The sequence below is a fragment of the Podarcis filfolensis genome (assembly GCF_964270895.1).
Source record: "Podarcis filfolensis genome assembly, chromosome: 9".
Lineage (NCBI taxonomy): Eukaryota > Metazoa > Chordata > Lepidosauria > Squamata > Lacertidae > Podarcis > Podarcis filfolensis.
This window is the reverse complement of record NC_139610.1, coordinates 42,342,319-42,364,571: the sequence shown is the minus strand read 5'-3', so window position 1 is coordinate 42,364,571 and position 22,253 is coordinate 42,342,319. Positions and strand designations below refer to the sequence as shown.

At 40.5% G+C, this 22,253-nt stretch overlaps 1 protein-coding gene and 1 long non-coding RNA gene across 18 annotated transcripts in view; one reads left to right on the top strand and one right to left on the bottom strand.

Moving 5' to 3' along the window:
- Positions 1-657: 657 nt before the first annotated feature.
- The window catches only part of INPP4B (inositol polyphosphate-4-phosphatase type II B), a gene marked incomplete at its 5' end in the record, with an annotated part of 258,219 nt that continues 236,623 nt past the window's right edge, over positions 658-22,253 (bottom strand). For 7 of the 15 annotated variants that reach the window (XM_083571055.1, XM_083571062.1, XM_083571063.1 and 4 more), the window contains 2 exons: positions 658-4,680; positions 19,652-19,806. In XM_083571055.1, coding sequence (XP_083427181.1) covers positions 4,548-4,680; positions 19,652-19,806 — 288 coding nt within the window. In that variant the 3' untranslated portion in view covers positions 658-4,547. Of the gene's footprint in view, positions 4,681-4,725; positions 6,386-19,651; positions 19,807-22,253 lie in introns of those variants that run through there. The other 8 variants (XM_083571067.1, XM_083571068.1, XM_083571065.1 and 5 more) reach the window with 3 other exon arrangements.
- On the top strand, positions 6,392-20,153 carry LOC310742525. 3 transcript variants are annotated; one of them, XR_014538507.1, is made up of 4 exons: positions 6,392-10,872; positions 12,311-13,009; positions 14,582-17,708; positions 18,630-20,153. It is a non-coding gene; the product is annotated as an uncharacterized lncRNA (long non-coding RNA). The 3 variants fall into 3 exon arrangements; XR_014538508.1 differs by having other exon boundaries at positions 6,392-13,009; XR_014538509.1 differs by lacking the exon at positions 18,630-20,153 and having other exon boundaries at positions 6,392-13,009; positions 14,582-14,951; positions 17,659-17,706.

Sequence of the window (22,253 nt, the reverse complement as noted above, 5' to 3'; positions counted from 1 at the left end):
TGCTGGGGGGAGGTGCTAAGGTACCTTATCGAGACAGACCAATGCCAACTATCAAGCAAAAAACATTGAAAGACGTTTAATAGTATTTGTATCCACTGACTTATCTTTTAAAGTTATATATTTAATGAAAATTAAATATGACAAAAATAAAAGGTCACTTTAGTCACTCAGGTATATAATTATGCTTGATGCATTTCATGTTGAAAACGTGAATGCCTCCTGCTGAAAGAGATTATATGAGACAATGTGAAAACTCTGTTGTCTTTCACCAGTAATAGCTGTTCCAGACATGCAAATGCATCACATGACTTAATTCATCAAGGTGGGCAATGTATTTATTTGTGAATTCATTCTAACAAAGCAATATTGACTTTATCTGATCCATATTGAAAAATAATGTTTACTGTAACACAAACACAAAAGCTACCAATTTATTAGCCCTGTTCTAATATATACAGTATATGTATATGGATCATAAGCTGGGAACCTTAAGCCAAGTCAGTTTTCAAAGGGCTTTTCTTAACTGTCTGACCTGTTGAGATTTACAAAGTCACTTCAAGCGACAGAAGATATTTATAGCACTTCTCAGGATCTGATCCTTTCATGCTGCATGTTTTATGATGATGGAAACAATTCAAACACAGAAAGTCAACTGTATGAAAAATAAGACAAATTTATTTAAATAAAAATACATGCACAACACACACACAAAATATACAATGGATATGGCTTACACATAACAATACCTGCAGTTCTTAAACCAATAGCCAAAATGATAAAAACAAAAGTACAGTACATGCATGCATAAAAGCAAAAAGCAAAAAAAACTGCTGCCCAATTCAGTTGAAGAAGAGGCAATACTATCAAATATACTTTGGGCCTGTGCTCCAAAACCTAGTTAAAACTTGTGGACTTTATCAAAAATGTTTCGCAGTAGAAACAAATGCTGTAAAGGTAATGCAAATGATTACTGCTTTTGCACAATCTTCATTCAAATGAATGGGGTTTATGCAGGAGTGATGTTTGAGGAAACACAAATCATTGTCTTTGGGGGGACATGGAATTGCAGTGACGTGTGGCCACCTGTGAACAAAGTTTTCTTGGATGTAATAGATCAGGCCTAGGCAACCTTCGGCCCTCCAGATGTTTCGGCCTACAACTCCCATGATCTCTAGCTAACAGGACCAGTGGTCAGGGATGATGGGAATTGTAGTCCAAAACATCTGGAGGGCCAAAGGTTGCCTGTGCATGTAATAGATCATTCGTGGTGGCCTCCATTTTACTCAGAAGATTACAGCATAATCACATATATAATCTCCTGTGCCTTTTAGGACAACTTCTTACAAGGCAGCTTACAAAATTGCATTCTACATTTGTATGCAGAGAACAAATAATCATGGTTCTTTGAGACTTTGGTAGCATAGAATGAAAGGTGGCTCATATGCCATGAGATTAAAGAAACACAGAGGGAAAAGACAGAAAAAAAACCTCATTACTTTAAAAATAGTCTCAAGACAGCACACTGTTTTCCCACAACCGCTGACCTATGGATATGTGCCATTCTTCCCTTTTAAAGTATGCTAAAATATTAAAAATATTGTTTGGGCAACTGGAAATGCACACTTGGATGAATAATGTGGGTTTTTAAAAAATAGCCAAAGAAATAATACATAAGGGTCAAGCAAAGTCTAATGGCACTGGAAGTGCTGTAAACACACATTCATTAGGGCTGTAAAGCACTCCAGAAACCAGTGGTCTTAAGCATGCAGAAAATTCTATATAGTGTTAAATAATTTAAAAATGTCAGCCAGTTGTATATGCTAACTCAGTAGCATTGTGTTCTGGAGCATAAGTTAAAATGCACTATATTTGGCACTTTCCTGCATTCATGATTTTTCCTGCTGTTCACAGAATTTCTCCTATTTTTCTACAAAATTTAGCATTAAAGAATAAGTCCCTGAAGTATTATACTTTTCCAGAGGCAAACTGCCAACCTGCTACCTTTCTTTTGAAAGACACCTGAAACTTCAGTGATGAAACTTCTAAAAATAATCAGTCCAGACTTTGATTTACTTATAGCAGCAACATGATTTAGGTGTTACACCAAACGCAATTGTCACAAGAGAGATATGCTGTTTTAGCCTCCACCTGCCCTCATCAGTACTAAAGATCTGGGAGGAAACTGAAATGAATGGAAAATAGCATTCTTTACTAGCTCCCACTCACTTCAGCTGTGGTGACCTTCCTTGGGGGATTATACTTCTGGCCATTAAAATTTCTCACGCCAAAAAAGAAAAAGGTTTCCTGGACTTAATCCTTTGTGGACTTGAGCCAGAACTATTTCTGATTAAAGTATGTGTTGCTATTGCTTTAGAATAATTTACATCTTACAACAAAATTCAGCCACAATACATTTTTTCCTTCATGTGTTAATTATTCCAGAAAGCTAAATTTTCAGTAGGTAATACTGACATGTCAGATGCTTACTGACATACTGTATTATTATTATTATTTTAATGTTCACATTTAGTTATTCTTTATATTTTGGTTTGTTTCTTTGCTACATGACACCAACGTGTGCAATAAGATACTGTATTGCCAAGGAATTGTCTTCACTCCTAATTAATTCATGATTATTTTAAGTAAGCAAATTGTTTGAAACATATTAAATTCAGTGGGACTAATCACATAAATATTAACAAAAGTGGGATGCCAGATGGCATTTTAACACAGCATTGCTAGAGATAATGCTTCTGAGAACCCATATTCTCAAATCCTCAAAGCAGTTTTCACAGAGCAAACATTTCTGAAAGCATTATACAAATTTATTTATGACAATACGGATTCACTGGTCAGCAGTGCACCTTTCAATATGCAGCTGTTTTATAGTGAAAATACAAACACAGATTTATACACCACTGAAATGAAAAGTTTATTGCTTGTGTGTTGATACTCTACCACTTTTCACAACAATATTTGTGCCTTTGCAAAGTTTTGACTGTGGTAAGAATGTTGGGTTGGATAAAGATTTAGTCATGCTTAGAGCTATTAAAATCAATGGGAATGAGTTTAGCGGGCCTTAACTAGCAGGACTTAAGTTACACACATCTAATTTAAGTCTGGATCCAATCCATTTTGCTGAAGTTCTCTAGTACTTTCAGCTGTTTAAAACTTATCTTCCTGCCCAGGCTGTCGTTGCTCTTATTTGCCAGTAGAACAGTGGAAATGTACATACAATGAGACCTCATTGTTTCAGAGGCTGAGATTTAATGCAGTAGTACAATCTGCCTAAACTCACTGATCATCTTTATAGCAACATATCTTAATTTTCTTAAATCGTTCTTATCTATTTACTCCCCCCCCCCAATCCCCAGCCCTTTCCATTCAAATGTAAAACTTATATTAGGGTAGTATTTACATTTGATTTGAAAATGGCACTCTCCTTCAGGTTTCATATTAACATTCACAAGTGATACATTTCAGATTGAAGAGTTGTTCTTTGGCCTTAGCCTTTTATATAGCTTTAACCGCACGGCAATAGGTTACAGGTTCTTTACCCTGATCGTTTTGATTCTGCAGGTTACAATTTTAATAAATTATTATCACTGTCATTTACATACAAACATTTATTATAACCACTAGTTGAATCTCCTTTCCCTCTTGGTACTTTCAGAGTGCACAGAGGACAGACTCATAGCTGTCAACTTTCAGATTTGAAAATAAGGGATCAGCAGCCTCACCTGTCCTGGGGACAAGCAGTGGGAAACGGCGCTGGAATAAGGGAATTTCCCACAAAAAAAGGGAAGGTTGACAGCTATGGACAGACTCCAGTGGCCATCCTTGTTTCATAATTACTTACACAGGTTGTCGCTTAACACCACTGAGAATGGCAGGTAAAACCCCAGATCCTGATTTCAAGGCAACTGTAATACATTACATGGCTTAAAGCCCAAGGCTTAGACCAGTGTGTTAACTTATTTTTTTGTTGTTGCATTAACAATGTATGTAGCTGGAACTGCAAAGTTTATCCAGAAATGCAGCAAATATTTACTAATGCAAGGTCACCAATATTAACATTCCTTTTCTAAACGTATCATGGGTTTTATGCACCACAGCTGAGCAGCACCTTAGCTTTGCCCTTAACCCAGTAGACAGTATCTTAGGCAATTCAATGTTGCTTTTGTATAGAAGTGGGATTTATTTTCAAGTCCAGGCTCAGAGTGACCCCTACTGACTCAACATTTGGCCTTCTATCTGACTAGTGACCAAACCTTTAATTCTGGTGGGCTTATGAAATACAGCCTACATTATTATTATTATTATTATTATTCGGCTTTTATTTATCAAACAGCTGGTTGCCAGAGCACTCAATCTACCATATTTTATCGATGTTTCCTTTTGATTGACAGTACAGTTGGGGGAGAACCTAGGTATTTTCCCTCTCATGTATGCCCAATCTGTGAGACGCACAAAGCAATTTTGTGTTAACTAATGAGCACAGGTGTGTGATCCTGCACACACAGCCTTTTTTGTGTTGTGTCTAAAGCTTAGGTGTCAGCTTTTCCATATGTTCCCTCTGGTGGTCGGTAGAACTTTGGGAAAGCCATCAGCTGTATCATGTTGAAAGCGTACTTTCTGCATTTGATATTCTTCAGTACATTCTCTATGCGGCATCCTTCTCTGGTGAAAAGGGAGGGAAAAAAGACAACTGCGTGAAACAATAAATAAATAAATATGTTTTATTTGTACATTGCAGAGTTTCAGCAACAATTGAAGTAAAAATAATGGAGATTCAATTCTACAATATATTTTCCACAAGTGATGATACATCTTACAAAATTAGATCCAAGGCCAGGCCCAATACAGTTATTGCCCTTAGAAGTAGAGTGTGGGTTTTATATATATATATATATTTATATATATTTATCTCTCACTGTGGTTTGATTAAATACTTTACGATATATTTTACTCTACCCTTAGAAATATATTTGCTTCTAAAAATTCTTTAATAACTTTTTTTTTCAGATTTGCTTTGTTTTGCTTCTGTTGTACATGTCAGAGTTCACATGTAGCCTTAGGTGTGCAGGTTCTAGGAATAAGGCATTTTTAATTAAGTCTGGCCCTACAGATTTGTAAAGGAAACTTCCATCTTTGTCTTATTTTCATTCTGTTTAGCTTTGCAATGAAGGAAATAGAAAATGGCTTTCCAATAGCCTGATCCAACAACTCTCTGCTTTCAAAATAATGATGCTCATTCATACACAGTACAAAAGTCACAAGAGCCAACATGGTGCATCAAGACGCAAACAAAACTTTTGTTTAAATGAATATAAAGCAAAAGCAACCAAAGCAACATTTACAAACAGGTTAATTTTGTTACAAAACAGAACTTATCAAGTGCCATAGAACGGCCTGACAGAAAAGGGTTAAGTCGCAACAAATAAAAGAGTGAACTATTTGCTAAAACAGGAACTCCTATCAGGAAGTAACAATGAAAAAAAGCACATGGAAAATTAATCTTTCAAACTGACCTGTCCAAATAATTCAGCTTGGGTTGAGTTCTCCGAGTACAGATTTAATTCCCCCCTCCCCCCATATTTTGACTAAGGACTGATAATCACCACAGACAAACATGTGACTGTCTTTGCAATGTGAATTTTACCACTGCATTTCCAAATAAGAAACCCTTTGTCTGATGTGAGCTCCCCCAAGTGAAAATGGCAAAGGGCCCATGTCAGCTAAAACCATACTTTCTGGTGTGCTAAACCTTGGCAATGTTTAAGTGTGGGGCTGTGCATGCTGGAAAAAAGTGAAGATTTCTGCAAATGGGTCCCCAAGTAAAAATGAGACAGTAAAATCACTCCATAAGGAGTTGAATTGGTCCTAAGTACGAGTTTTGTAAAAAGCGGGCAGTGGGGGGGGGGAGAGATCCTTCCAATTTAATGGCAAAATCTCATCTGATCAAGAAACACTAATATAATGGCCATTCTAAATGTGTGAAAAGATTGGCTCGGAATAGAAAGCAGATTAAATCACTTGATGCATAGTATGCTTTCTTGATTTCTGGAAATAGAAATAAAATCTTTTACAGTTCAAGACATTGCCTTCTTGAGGTTAAATTTATGGGTCTGAAAATGTAGAAATCATACAGCACAATTTTTAATCTTAAGCTGTTGCTGTTCATAGAAAAGAAATGGACAGAAGTGAAATTTACTGATATTTGGCTAATAATAAAGCAAGACTTAAAATAAGCCACACAACCAGCAAATGCGAGCTGACAAGGAGCAAGGCGACAGGGTAGAAGTGACGAGAAGTTGGCTTGTTATCAGTTAGACAGCCTGTCTCGGGATCATCCGACTCATTCAGTGCTCCCTGGGTTTGTCTGCTGTTAAACAGGGGAAGTTAGGAACAAATAAAATAGCATTTAATAGGAGAATAAGGCAACACTTAGGTATTCCAACAACAAAGATGGCCGCAATATAAACAAATCTATGCTAAATAAAGCTATTTTGGCTAGTCTGCGTACCAAATAAGAAAATATCGCACATATTTAAAGGTGTTCTAAATGAATGAAAAAAGCAAGCCTCCAGCAGGGAATTAACCCTCACAGATACTTCTTAGCACATTAAAGATGAAGCCATGGGTTGGAAGCTCTTAATGGAAGCCCCATGCAAGGGAACAGAGCAAGCCTGAAATGCTATGAAGTGGAATCAGTGGGGAAATGCATGGTTTCAAAACATTGAGGAACAGTGGAAAGCTCCACAGAGCTCTGATGCAATGATGCATGCAGAGCATCTTCCAGCGTTGAAATGGAGGGTGAACTTTCACATTTATGGTGCTTTGTTTTCTCACTGGAGATCCAAAAACCAGTCATAGCCACCAAAAGGGTTTCCACTTTTCGGCTTCTGATGACCTGGCTTTCCTCTATTTAGTCTCTGCTTTATCAAGATCCCTTGACAACTGCCAGCCCTTGGCATCCTTTGGTGGCAGTGGCCCAAGCACACCAGTAGGGCCCACTGCTGCTGTGTGCCTTAGGACTCCCTTTAAATCCATATCCCTGAGGCCTGGCAATCCCAGCAGTTGGGTCACTACCCAAATTTCCCACAATGCCTCTGGTGTGGTATCACTAGGGCATTGTGGGAAACTTAAACGAATGCTAGAGTCATCTACCTGGCATTGTTTGGAGCACTGCTGCTTAAAGGAGATGGGGCTCTTCCAGGGCACTTTCCACGAGGGTCCCTCAAACCTGGAGTTAGTTCTCCATAAGTACTTTCTGCAATGGAGTTATTTCAAGAACTTTAAATTAATGTTAAAAGAAATCAAGCAAATGTAAATTTATTTGCAAAATCAATACTGAGGCAAAGCTAGGGAGCAGTTGTTGTTTTTTTAAATCCCTGAGTCTGTTTATGAAAATGATGCTTAACTCTGTCATCAAGCCACTTAACCATAATGTGGGATAGTGAAGAGTTCTAGGAATTATCTGAATATTTGCTCTATATGATGTTACCTTTTTAACTGCACACAAACAGAAAGAGAGAGCATTTACTCCTCACAATTCCCAGAAAACCATTACAAATGACAGTGCCCAGAATGCTTTGAGAGAAAGAATGTGCTTTGAAAGAATGTGCTTTAAATTATAGTGTGCGCACAGCAACAGTGGCTCTCCAAAGTCTCAGGTTCTTTCCTGTCATTGGCTGTCTGATCATCTTTTAAACTGCAGGTGTCAGGGACTGGGCATCCTATATTTCCACCTAGATCTCTTTCTCCCCCCTGAATAAGGCAGCATAGCTCAAGTAGAACAGTGCAAAGATAAGAGAGGATGCACACCATTCTCCAGTTCCCTGTTGTGTCCCAGAGTGCTGCCTGCCTACAGGAACAAACAGAGCCCTCGTGTAACCTTATACAGATCTCAACATTTTCAAGAAGATACCATACTTAGGGCAACCTTCCCTGCAGAGTCAGCGCCACAGATTCTTGCATGCCACTCAGCAAAGAAAGACCTTGCTGATAAAATTAAGGTGGTGATTTTGGAGGGTGAGAAAAAGGTTCAGTTTGTCCTTCCCCCTTCCCAGCTTAGATTGTGGGTAAGGCAATGGGAAAACGAAGGATTAGAGACAGCGTCCTTAGGTCAGTTGGTAGAGGATGAAACTCTTAATCTCAGGGTTGCGGGTTCAAGCCCCATGTTGGGCAAAATATTCCTGCATTTCAGGGGGGTTGGACTAGATGACCCTTGTGGTCCCTTCCGACTCTGCAATTCTTTGATTCTGTGATTCTTTTCTGCATTACTATTCTCATTTCTATTACTGTTCTGCTACTCAGTGCCACCAGGATTGGAGCCAAAACAGAGTTGCTGAGAAACAGGAGGGAGGCTTCTTCCTCTTTAGGCAAGCCCCAAGGCATGCAGAAGTAACAAAATGGTGTGTTAGAGGTGACCTCTAGGAGCCAGGGGAAGTTGCGTATTCAAAAAGACAAATGGAAAACTTCAGTGGGCAAGTGAATTTGGTCTGCTTGAGCTCTTTACAGTGTCCTGGAGGAGAGCATGACTGGCTGCAACCCCAAACAGGAGCTCCTCTCTTAGGGTGTGAGGAAAACTATGAAACATCTTATTGTAGGTCCTACTTGTATTTTCTAACACATTGCACATAAGGTGACTAATTATCTTTATTAAGCTGTAATGGCTTTAAATGAGAAGAAGAAGAAAACCAGCCATCCCACTTACACTGCCATTGCAAAACATGAAATTAGGTCAGTCTTTCCAAACCTGGTGCCCTCCAGATGTTTTGTACAAAAATCCCTTCAGCCCTAGTCAGCACAGCTTGGGAATGGCTGAATTATGTAATGCCAAATAGTTCTGCAGATTGTATTTATAATATCTGTCTTAACTTCCTAGCAGAAAGTATCTGGAACTGCCAGTGAATATCCTCCTGTGTCACTAAATGAATGTACTGCAGTTTTCAATACTGGTCAGATTTATTCATGACCACAGCAATTAATCTGCACACAATACTGAGTTTTGCAAGATGTGCTGCCAAATAAAGGACACTGAATTTGCTAGCCAAGCAACTTGGCTGATGAAGAATGCGAGAAGGATATTGTTATGAGGTTTTTTTGGCAGCGGGGGGGGGGAGTTATGCTAAATGCCTGGGCTCCCTTCTAATTCTAACTTTCTGGTGGCTCTTTCTGAGATAGCAAATGGGTGGGGTCCCTTCCCTCAACTCATAGGTAGCTAAAGAGTTGACAGCAGGCAGAAGCTAGAGAGAGAGTTTGGCTCTTTTGTTTCTGCTTCCGGAGCCCACTGATGCGTAATGGGAGTGGGCGAGAGCCGCCTTCCCAAGCGGGGCGGCAGGAGGAGTGTGCAAGTTCTCCACGACGGGCTTGAAGCCAGGAAACTCCAGCGGGAAGGCCGAGCAAGAAGCGGCAGCTGCCACCACCTGGTGCATGCGGGGCAAGTGGAGCATCTCACAGAAGCCACATGGGTGACCCGTGAATGTGAGTCTGGTTCCTGCTGCACTGCGCTGCCCAGAACAAGGGGCTTTCACTGCATCTCTCCCACTTTCTTCTGAAGCATGTGTGGTTGAAGGTGGGGAAGCAGCAATTTCCTTGCAATCCCTGGAGCAATAAATAAACATGGAGGCTGATGCAGAGAAGCCAGGTGGCGAGGAGCAGAGCCCCCCGGGCTCCGGCGCGGAGGCCCCGGCGGATTCCTCCATGGATGCCTGCCTGCGATCTCAGGGGTTGCACCGCAAGCGAGTGGCAAAGGACGGGTCATGCCTCTTCCGAGCCGTGGCAGAGCAGGTGAGATTGCAAGGTCTCCCTTTGCAAGTGGCGACATGGCCGGGGTAGGAAAGCAGAGGACAGGAGGCTTGTGAGAGGCGGCTTTGTTTGGGGAGAGGGGGGTCCTCTTTTTTGTTCTTCAAAATATGGCAATCCTACATTATGGGAAGGGGTTGGGGAGGAAACAATCTCCCTAGGACTTTCCTCTCCCCACTAAACTCAGTGCCTAAAGTGGAAAGCAAAGGAACAGGAAGTTGACACAAATTTTAGCCAGTCAGAAAGTGGGACTGGAGGAATTTTGTGCTGTTGCCAGAAAGCAGACGAGAGAGGAGGGATGTAGGAGTGCAATTCAGGTATGAAGGCTGAGGACTGGGAAGCTGAGTGGAAGATGGGCCACGTGTATGATGGCATACAACAGAGCGATCTGAAGTAACAAATGATGAAAGAAGTAGGTGGGGAATGACAGAGTATGCATTGGGCTGAGAAAATGAGGCCAGGATAGCCAAGAGAATTTTGCAGTTTGGGATAACATGGGCTAGAAGTGAAGGGAGGACAGAAATTGAAGATTTGGTGGGAAGGCAGCAGGTCTAGATTCCTTATCTTAATTTTGGGCCACCAGCCAAATAATTTTGGTTGAATTGCTTGTAACATTAAATTCTAAAATGGCAAAACATATAAGCATTAAGTAAATGATCTGATAATATGCTGATGCCACAGTACATGTCAATACAACACCATTAATAAACCTAACATAATTAGTGTTAGTATTATGAGGATATACTTTACAACATACCCTTATAATCATGCTATTATATGCTTTGCCTGGTATGACTGTGTTTGAGTGACAGTGGAAGTATGTGTGTGCCTGTATATATCTCCCACAGGAATCAATGGGATTTAATACGGATAGAACTGAGTATGACTGAAATATTCAGTTCACTTAGAGTAAAATGTCTGTCATCGTATTTTACACATCAGCAGCAGCTAAGCCCTGTCTTGACAGAAGAGACGAATCACCCAGATCCCACCTAGATATTTCTGTACATGATAAAATCAGATGAATGAGGTCTTTACTGCTTTGTCACTGCTATATTCCAGGTATGCATGGCTGTTTTTTAAACAATACTTTGGTTCAATGGATGCCCAATGGAAGGGTATATGTTTTAATGCATGTATATATACAAGTGATAACAGGTTCTTTCATTTACCTGTTAGACCAGTGGAAATTAAGGTAGCAAAAGGAGAACACTGCTGCTTATTATATAACTTGTGGACGAAAGTCATTAAAATCAGGGACCAAGATCAAAGCTGGTTCAATGGATGAGATGGAATAGCAGAAGCCCTTGTACAAATAAGTATTTCTGATGGAATACTAATCTGACATTAATTTCTGAATCTTTATAACTCTTCAAAGATGACAGAAAATCGTGAAAAGAATTCCCAATGCAAAACCAAGGATACTTGAGTGGAAATTCTGCAGTGTATTTAGAAATTCAGCTCCTTTAAGATTTTACTGCTTGTCATGATTATTAATAGAAAAATTGAGGCACATCAAAACAGACATTTATAAACTGCTTGGTATTCTAAATCTCAGCACAGAAAGCTACTGTTACTTTCTTTGAAGCAGTTTCAAAAACTCAAACTATAACTAGTCAGGTTCCAAGGGACAGGAGAGCAGCCAACTAAGACAATACCTTTCAATACAGTGAAAATTCAAATTCCTGACACCAGATTCTAGCCTGTTTTGAACTGCAATGCAAACTGTTTATCAAGTTGATGTCCTGTGGCCACTACCTTTCATGCTACCTGGTGTGGCTTCAGTAGCCTGGTTTGGATGTAACACAGAATTATCGTTTAGTGGAACATGCATAGATCTGATCCCTCTCCCCTCAACTTATCCACTGCAGCCATTAGGAGACTGAAAACAGAAGTGAGTACTTCCAAACAACTTTAGTTTGCTATTATGTCAAAATTGGAAGCTGTGTTTAGTTTTAGCTGTGGTTTACTATATCAAGCCAGCTTCATAAATCACTGTTTGTTTTAATCAAGCATAGTTGAAACTAACCACACTTTATCCAGGTTTGATGCGAATGGTATTGTTTCTTTCAGCTCCCCATATATGCCTGCTACACATTGTCTGTTGTTCTGAGAGTGAGAGTTTGGTGTCATTGGAAAGAACACCAATATAGTGGAATATATTAAGCAGACATTTGACTTTCCCACTTTCCCAAGGAAATGGGGCTCATTGACTGATTTTTTAAAAAATCATTTTTATTAGTTTCCCAATAAAAACAGCCAATTAACATATCCATAATCATAATTGTACCATTGGCTGTGCCAGAATAAGCATCAATTGGCTATTCTCAGTTTAGGTGTTCAGATGCCAGCCATGCGACTTCAATACAACAAACTGTTCTTTGTTTTTCTTCTCCTGTCTTCCTTGCTTGCAATTAGATGAACTGCCAAAATAGCACCAGTGACTGAAGCAAGCCCCAAGGTGCCTTGTCAGACTCACCTTTTTTTTATTTTTACACAGGGTCGAAGGCAAACAATTGGGTCGAATTCTTTGGCGAGGGGAGTCCCAGGAGCCAAAAGTGTTTTTATTTGTCCTGTCTTTCATGTTGACATTGGGATAAAGATTTTTAAGGAAGAGGAATGTATTACTGGAAGTGGAAAAAGAAAATTGACATGCCTGTCTCCTCCTATTCATCTGCTACTAAAAAGGAACGCTTGGCTGCACAATTATTGGGAGCTGGTCCCAGTGCCCACAAGGAAGAAAGAGCTGCTCCAAACAGCAAGCTGGGTGTTTAAAAAGGGTTTGAACTTTTGATCAATGTATCTGAGTGACAATCTAGTTGTTTTCTTCCTGTCTGTGGTCATTATCATCACTGCACCCATTTGCGTGGCCTCTTCAACAATCCTTAGAATTGTTTACTGACTTTATAGAACTTGCTCTTAGCCAGAGCATCGCCCCCCACCCCAAATCCCCATTCTGGGGGCTTACTTCAAAGTTTCTGGTTTTACTTTCAGAATCAAAGCCATCTCACCACCAGCTTAGGAGAGAAATAAAGATGAAGATGCGGATATTTAATTTCTACCTCTCAGAAGATCGAACAGGTCATGATAATTATAGGATTTAAGGAAGAAATGAAAAGCCTCAGGATGACTTCGCTCAACCAGTCCTCAACTCATGCCAAGCACCAAGCTGCTCTTGAAACAGAGGCCACATCTTTGGGTAGGTGACAGTGGGAGTCAACTCTAGATTCTCAGTCTTTCACGATTGTATTATTGACTGTGGGTGGGGTGGGAAGGAGCCAATAGCAGAACCAGTTAATAACCTAACCCCCCCAAAAAAAACCCTCCAGTTCCAACACACCATCCTCTAATCTTTTGGTGTTTTAAAATGTTTGTACCATCTCTCCACTAAGGAGACCTTTCCTCCTTAGGTTTTTTTAAGAAAAGGTCATAACAAGTCAGAAGGGGTGGTTATTGTTACGGTTCTCCTTCTCTTTCACCCAAGAATGCTAAACAAAGAACAGGCTGCCAACTACAATTTGCTTATGCAGCTATGATCCTACCAATTACCCAAGAAGCTGAGGGAAAGTGTGAACCTCCACATCAGAGCGAGTGGATTGTAGAATGGTTAGAATCCAAAGGTCTGTGAGTCTAAGGAGGCTTTAGATTTCTTGGGCTTCTTGAACAGTAGAAACCATGGCTCACTTAGAACTGCTTTTGAAATGAGGTAAGTTTCAGAAGCACTTTGTAATATGGCATTGGGTCTATGTGTGCCAGTTGTTAAAAACAGAGTCAAAAATTCAACTGGGCCAATGTAAGACCCTTATATGAGCCTCAGCAGAAGCTCTGATTGAAACATTGACTTTAGTCAGAAAACTAGTCTTCTGAAATTACTTCATTAGCCTAATCAGAGAAAATCTTATTCTTCAAATTATTTACATTTTAACATATTTCAGAGATCTATGTGCTGTTCATTCCAATTCATTTCTGTAAGATGAGGTCCCCTCCCCCGTTGTTTGCTTATAAAGTTAGATTATAATTGTGTCGTATTATCCAGACAGATTTTCTTACTGCGGCACAAATATTCTATTTCATTGTTTCATCTATATAGGTAGGCTTCAATGAGTGCATGCCAGAAAGGCAGCTGTTCAGAAGGGTATGATGGATCCTTAATTCGACATAGGTTATTAATTAGAAACACATCGGGGTTTTTTTACATACAGTTAAGCCTACCTACAGGGATATGATATCTTTATTTTATTTGCTCATAAATACTAATGGGTGTCACTTACTGTGTAACATATCCCAAGTTTATTTTCTTGTGCCTGGGCTTAGGCCGGTCCTATGGGATATGTCCAAATTCACAATTCTTCCACATACCTGCCCATAATCAATAAGTTACGTAACAATATATACACACATCTGTTCTAGGCTAAGCAGATTGCTTTTCTTGGTCCTTTGTTTAATGTAACGTTCATTGTGCACAGCCATAGGAAGAAGTAGAACACCAGCAACCTTCCAAATGGCCATGTCCTCTGTGGCATTTGCTTTCTACCATGCATTATTGGTGTCTATGTTCACAAGGAACACATTGGCTTCTATGCAGGTGTGCTGTCAAATGGGGGTGCTCATGTAATTTTTATTAATATGAATTATAGGAGTTGTGTGTGAGAGGGAGGGAGGGAGGGAGGGAACTGTGGATGTGGATGGAGATTGAAAGGAAGAATAAATCGTGTGTGCACCTTAGTATGTGACCAAACACTATCACCATATTATTTCTCTCTTTTTCTAGCCGAAGGTTACAACCAATTGCTGCACAAAGTTGACTGGATTTGACATTCCACTTGCAAAAATAAAACTGGTCAATTGGCAACCCTGTCAGAGAACGCACGAAGGTGGTGGGAGCAGCACAACTCTCTTCCTTCTCCTGGGAAATGAGGAGAGACAGATTCAGCAGCTCAGCAAGTGTGATCAGCATAACAGCGCTTGGTCCAGGCAGGCACATCTCATCTACCTGCCAAGGCAGTCAAGGGGATGTGGAGCAACAGTAGCTGCTCCAAACAACACAGCCAGTGCTATCTACCTACACTTTTTGTGCGTCTTCTCTGTTTACAGCATCTGTATGTCACAGGCAAAGGGAACACATTCTTTGCAGTATTCAGGTATGTCTTATCAAAATAAATAGTCAAATCGCTGTGAGTTGTCAGCAGGTCCAGAAAACATTTACGGAGTAGAAATATTCACAGCCAAACAAAACAAACCTGAAATTGTTCTTTGGAAATGAATATATTCAGCATTTCATACTCATGTTTAAAAGACTTAAATTGGAGAATATTGAGAAATGTTTCTTTATAAAGTAAGGGCTTGTACACACTGGAACAATGTGAATCCCACCTCAGTGTTCTTCCAGACACCCCTCCATTAATGTGGAGGCAGGCTAGTTTGGACAAGCCCTTGGGTCTCAACAACAGATTTCATCAAAATGGGATGTTTCTGGTTATGCTGGGGAAATACTGAATAATAAGTTCTTATCAAAGTAAGTTTGAGGCTGGATTGGATGGCACTTGCTGTGTCAGAGTTGTATATGCAATATTTTGAACTTTACTATGTACTTTGCTAGAACAGCAGTCTCTCTCTCTCTCTCTCTCTCACTCGCTTTCTGTTATTTAAATTGCTCCAATATTTTTCTCAAGAAAGAAGTTCTAGACTGTGTTATGCTGAAGAGCACACAGATGCCTAGATACTCCATTGGTTAAAAGACCCCCAAATTTGTCCCCTGCCCTCTCAAATATTATAACATTTGATTACATTGAAAGGGTGGGGCTAGACTATCAGTCGTATCCAATGCCTATCCTAATCCCAAAAGGGATGGCAGAAAATGTTCCCTTCACTAGATTCTCTTTAAAGTTTTTTATGCCTTGCTTTTCCTTAAATGATTTCTGAAATGTAATTTCTCTAGAGCTTCTACACAAAGGTAGCAGCAGCCTGGCTCTTATGCCATAGAAATAAGTGTCATAAATAAAGCGGTAAAGCATTTGTCACTTTGGAGCAGAATTTATAGTCTCCTCCTAATTTATAAAAACAGCCAGAAGCTATTGTTAGGGAACAGGAAATAATAGAACGTTCAGAATTGACATGTAACAGGAGAATACCAGTTATCAAATATCACCATTGTGTCCAGAGAAGAAAGACACTCTCCTAATTTCAATTTGGCGCCACATCAGAATATGCTTGAGAATATACACATTCTGGGAGGCTTTTGCTCAGTAATTTCTCACAACATTGGTGTGTGAGAGTGAGTGAGAAAGAGAAACTTGGGAACCATTAATTTTTTTTTAGACAGATAGCCCACTCAGTTGTTCAGAATGAGAAACAATATGCTGATTATTGTACTCTATACCTCCTTGTCCCTGGACATAAGATAAGCTTGGACAAGCCTCCAATAGACGAAAATTCAAAAGCTGAGAGACAATTATTGGAATGCTTCACTGCATGCATCTGTTGTTCAGACCTCCAAAATGTTATTGCTGTCACATATTAAGTGTAATCTAGATATCTTCAACTAATGATAATTCATGTGTTTTATACTTTTTTGCAACTGCAGCATTTATGCCTAACTTTATACCCCACCCTTCAGTTTTGATTCCAATATCAATGGCTTTAGAACTCTATTCTAAGAATCTGAAAAATATCACAACTGTCCTCTAGTGGAATCAAGTATCTTATAATAAACCTAGCACAGCTATGATTTGTACTCTACAATGTTCTTCAACACATCTTTAAAAAGAAACACTTTCATCAAACTGTGAACTCTATAGTGACCTCAGATAATACACTGTTCAAGGTGTTGAAAGTAGAAAAACCACAGTTTTATTTTAAGAAGGTCTACCCTGTTCAAGAAGTGAAAGGAGAATTTAAAGTCAAAAGATATGGATTGACCAACACTGACACTTGAATATGAATTTATGAATGAACTCTATTTAATTGGTACTTTTGTTACTATTTAAATACCATTGTTGGTTGGTCTTAATACCAGTAAGGACCCCTAATGTTTGCCATGTCAAGAGCTGATCTGTTTCAGAGTGCTTGTTTTCAAAGAGTTTAGATCTCTTCCTGACAATCATTACAGAGTGAGATAGAGCGTTGACAGACTGTTCAGCAGTTATTGTCACTTGACAACTCAAACTGCAGAAAATAAGAAAGCGCTGGAGTCCCGATTTTTCCACATTCCTTAAAAATTACATTTAAAAAATCCTCCCTGGAGTCTTTTATGGCTGGGTGTTTGAGAAGTCCACCGAATAGCCTTTTAAACAGCACTTTACTGAAGTAATCACATAGAAGGATAAATACACAAGTGTCACATCCTATAACAACTCCATTTATTTAAGGCCAACTCAAAAGCACAGTTATGAAATCTCTTGGAGAGCCTTGAATAGAATGAGCCTTGACTAAATATACAGAAGCTGAGCTCAGGGACATGGAAAGTATCTCCTTTTCTCAATGCTCTATTCCAGTGAATGGAGAAGAAGCTCACTGTTCCAATCAGGTGCAATCACATCTATTCTTGGGCAGATGTAATGCTGCCAATCATATTCATGGGTAAGACTACAGATGAGCCAAAACACAGGGCACATTTTTTTAAAAAAAGTATATTCAGCGTAGAAAAAAGTACCTCTTTTAATGATTTGCAGAAGAGCTCTCCCAAAGGGAGAAGGGCAAATGGCTGCATTTGATCTCAGTGACACTGGCCTGGTTCAAACATCCCATTAAACCATACATGAGACTGTAATAACTCTATTTTCCTGGTCTGCCACTGGGCATTCTGCACTGTAGACTTGCAATGTTTTTAACAACCAGTCTATCCCACAGTGTTAAGGCTGTCAAATGGACTGGAAGCTTACTCTGAAAACAAGAGTACAGTGGTGCCTCGCAAGACGAAATTAATTCGTTCCGCAAGTTTTTTCTTCTTGCGAGTTTTTCGTCTTGCGAAGCACGGTTTCCCATAGGAATGCATTGAAAATCAATTAATGCGTTCCTATGGAGACCACCTTCAGACCAGGTCCGGGGACAGTCTGTCCCCGGACCTCATCTGAAGGCTGGCGGGTGGAGAAGGACTTTTCTCCCCACCGCCAGCCTTCAGAACAGCCTTCTGAAGGCTGGCGGTGGGAAGAAAAGCCCTTCTCCCACTGCCAGCCTTCAGAAGAGTTCCCGCAGGGCTGCCTAGGCTGCGGATAGCAGCCTGCTGCCCCGCGCGAGGGGCGCTCTGCTTCAGAGCGCCCCTCGCGTGGGGCAGACATTCGCAGCTTGGGGAGCCCTGCAGGACTTCCTGCGGATAGCAGCCTGCTGCCCCACACGACGGGCGCTCTTAAGCAGAGCGCCCCTCGCGCGGGGCAGACATCCGCAGCTTGGGGAGCCCTGCAGGAGTTCCCCGCAGGGCTCTCCAAGCTGCGGATAGGGGTAGCAGGCTGCTATCCGCAAGCTGCGGATAGGGGCAGCAGGCTGCTATCCGCAGCCTAGGCAGCCCTGCGGGAACTCTTCTGAAGACTGGCGGGGGAGAAGGGCTTTTCTTCCCACCGCCAGCCTTCAGAACAGCCTTCTGAATGTTGGCGGTGGGGAGGAAAACCTTCCTCCCACCGCAAGTCTTCAGGACAGGTCCGGGAACAGAGGAGAAGGCGCGCTGCGCTTCCCCGCTGTCCCCGGAGATTTCCCTATGGGCTTTCGTCTTGCGAAGCAAGCCCATAGGGAAATTCATCTTGCGAAGCCGCTAGAAATCGGAAAACCCTTTCGTCTTGCGGGTTTTTCGTTTAGCGAGGCATTCGTCTTGCGGGGCACCACTGTAGTTGGAAGCCGAATTGAAATTATGATTAAACATAGAAAACCAATGGATCATTAGTAAAAGTACATTCAGGTGTGAAAGCTAGGCACATGCATTAACCACGATGACTGAAAAGCTGCAGAAGTGATTGGATGAAGCGACTATAATGGTCAGTATGAAATGTATGTAACTACTATACACCATGAGCAATATTCAAATAAGCTAAACATCTGAATTGCCCTGCAATCCTGCTCACTTATTACTGCTGCCCTTTTAAACAAAGCAAAATTCATGTCCCTGTTGAAGGGCATATTGTGAAAGACTAAGATTAAGGCTACTTAATCTTTCACTTGAGTTATTTAAATGGGGCAAAAAGAATCCAGAAGTAGTACTTATTGTCAACCATGATTTTTTTTTAAAAAAAACAAAGGTTTCCTTGCCTAAACACAAATAGTGAAAACATGGTTGTACATTCCTGCATTCACCTTGACAGCTGCTTTAAAAGTGATGACAATGTATGGAATTTCATTACAGACATGGTTAGCTAGCAAGTGCAGACAAAACTTACATCTTGAGACAAGTTATTTTCAGTACATGTCTAAATTAATAGTGTACCTAACATTATTGATGAATTCCATCTTAATTTGTGCATAATTATACTTAAAAGGCAAAGTAATTTAATTTTTTAAAAACCAGTGAGGTCATATGTTAACAATCATGTTTATTTAACTTTGTCTTAATTTTGTTTGCTATATTTTATCTTTGATTAAACAAAGCTATCAAGTATAACAGATTACTGTTTTGATTAAGTAGTATTTACCAGTTTTATAAAAAGCACCCCTATATGAATTTAACATGTTTGGGTGGGGGGAAGGGCTTGATGAAAGGCTTGAGATATGAACCTGGGCTTGGGATAATAATGAAAGGCTCATTAACTGAGAGCAAATCATGCACATCTTGATCCTGACCTACCCAACGTTTTAGCTAAAATATATTCAAGCACACAGATAGACTTGAAAGATGGCAAACAGAAAAAGAAGAACATACCTCCTCATACAGTCAAGGGCTCGGATAAAAAAGTCTTTGTGCAGCTGATGCTCATCTCTTAAAATTGAACATTGTTCCAGTGTCACTGACATTGATGTCCTATCTTTGGCACTTTTACAACAGGTGAACCGGATTCCATTTAGCTTGCGGCAAATCTATAATGTACACAGAAATCAAGTGACTTGCTTCTCTCTTTACTCCAGGTGTATTGCAGTCTAGCATACTGGGGAATGCCAGCATGTTAAACAAATGGTTGGGGAACATTTAAACTACTTTGATAACACTGTCAAACAGAAAAGAGTTTGCTATCTTTGTATCTTGTTGTGGAGCAACAAGCTTGGTTTTGATTTATTACTTGTATGCCGCTTATCCAGCAACAACATTGAGTTCAAAGTGGTTCATAATCACAACGAAGTGTTACAAATTAGCAAACAACACTTCCACCAAAATACTCATGCCAAAAACCACCACCACATATAAATATAGCAAAAAAACCCCAACACCACTCCTCAATTAAACAATGCAGTTCAATACAACCTCGTAATAATGCAAAACAAATCTGTCAGAAATGGCTGATAAATTCTAATCAGAAAGATCACTTTTGCAGATTTTATCGCAGTGATTCATTTGTCACAACTTTCAGCGTCTTTTGACTTTCCCAGCATGAAGCTATGTGGAAAATAAAAATAAAATAAAAAATGCTTTAATGAGTTGATGGTGGGCTTCTGTGTGTCTCTGTTCTTATTTGATAATAAAACCAGTGTGGGGAAGCTGGGAAAATGGATATTCTGTGCTAGGAGCTATTGGGAAAGGAATTGAAAATAAAACTGCCAATATCATAATGCCTTTATACATAGAATTCTGGGTACAGTTTTGGTCATAACATCTCAAAAAGGGTACTGAATTGTTGGAAGGGCAGCCAAAATGATTAAGGTTCTGGATTACCGTATTTTTCGCTATATAGGACGCACCTGACCATAGGACACACCTTGTTTTAGAGGGGGAGAACAAGGGGAAAAAAATCCCCCCCTCTGCTCAGTGCCCCTTCAGCGAAGCGGCAGGAGAAACGGAGCCCCTTCCATTTCTCCTCCCGCTTCGCTGAAGGAGAGTCTTGCTCTCCCGGCTTCAGCAAAAGGAACCCGAAGCCTTCAGAGCGCCGCGCGAGGTCCCGCTGCGCTGCAAAGGCTTCAGGTGGCTATCCCTGAAGCCTGGAAAGCGAGAGGGGTTGGTGCGCACCGACCCTTCTTGCTCTCCAGGCTTCAGCGAAAGCAACGCGAAGCCTCCGGAGCGCGGAGGGAGCGCTCCCTCTGTGCTTCGGAGGCTTCGCGTTGCTATCGCTGAAGCCAAGGTGCCTGCATTCGCTCCATAGGATGCACACACATTTCCCCTTCATTTTTGGAGGGGAAAAAGTGTGTCCTATAGAGCGAAAAATACAGTAATTCCATTATGAGGGAAGGTTAAAATTCTGGCACTTTTAAGTTAGCAGGTAAAATAATCAAGATTTATAAAATTATGCATGGTGTAGAGAAAGTTGGCAGAGAATTCTGCTCCCGCTCTCTCATAACAGAAGAACCAAAAGGAGCTGCTTAGTGGGAGTTTCAGGATAGACAAAAGCAAGTACATCTTTAACACAGCAGTCTTCTAGAATTTGTTTTTGTAAGATGGCTTTAAAAAGTAATTTCACAAAGTACAGTAATGGAGGATAAAGCTTTCTATAGCTACTGGCCATGTTGGCTATACGTTACCTCCGAGCTCAGAGGCTGCAAGCCTCTGTGTAGCAGTTGCTGAGGAATAATACGGATAGAGATACAGGTCTGCCTTGCTTATAAAATTTCTTTCCAAAGGCAACTGTTTAACCACTGCAGGAAAAAGATGCTGGACTAGAATGGCCTTCGGTCTAATTTGACAGGATTCTACTATTATATAATATTCTTATACAATGCTTTTTTTCTTAAAAAAATGTTTAGGGGTACTCTCATTTTCCTACTCATATTGAAATTCTGCCCCTCAATGAGACCAAACTTAGATTCACAAAATGTTTAGGAGTATGTGTACCCCTGCGTCTCCCCAGAAAAAAAGCACTGTTCTTATATATTACAATGATTTTGTGTCTTCCAAGTAAGTAAGGTAAAAAGGTAAAGGTAAAGGACCCCTGGATGGGATTGTGGCGCTCATCTTGCTTTCAGGCAGAGGGAGCCAGCGTTTGTCCACAGACAGTTTATTGGGTCAAGTGGCCAGCATGATTAAACTGCTACTGCTACCAAGACAAGTGCCAGAGTGCACGGAAACACCGTTTACCTTCCCGCCGGAGTGGTACCTATTTATCTGCTTGCACTGGTGTGCTTTTGAACTGCTAGGTTGGCAGGAGCTGGGACAGAGCAACGGGAGCTCACCCAGTTGTGGGGATTTGAACCGCCAACCTTCCGATCAGCAAGCCCAACAGGCTCAGTGGTTTAGACCACAGCGCCAGTATCAGAATTGCTCTTCTGAGCATGGAGTGTATAAGAGAAAGAGGATTATATAATCAGAATTCAAGCACATCCAGAGAACAGCAGCTGCGCCAAAGACATTTCGGCAACTCTCTTAATTTTTATATCCTAGT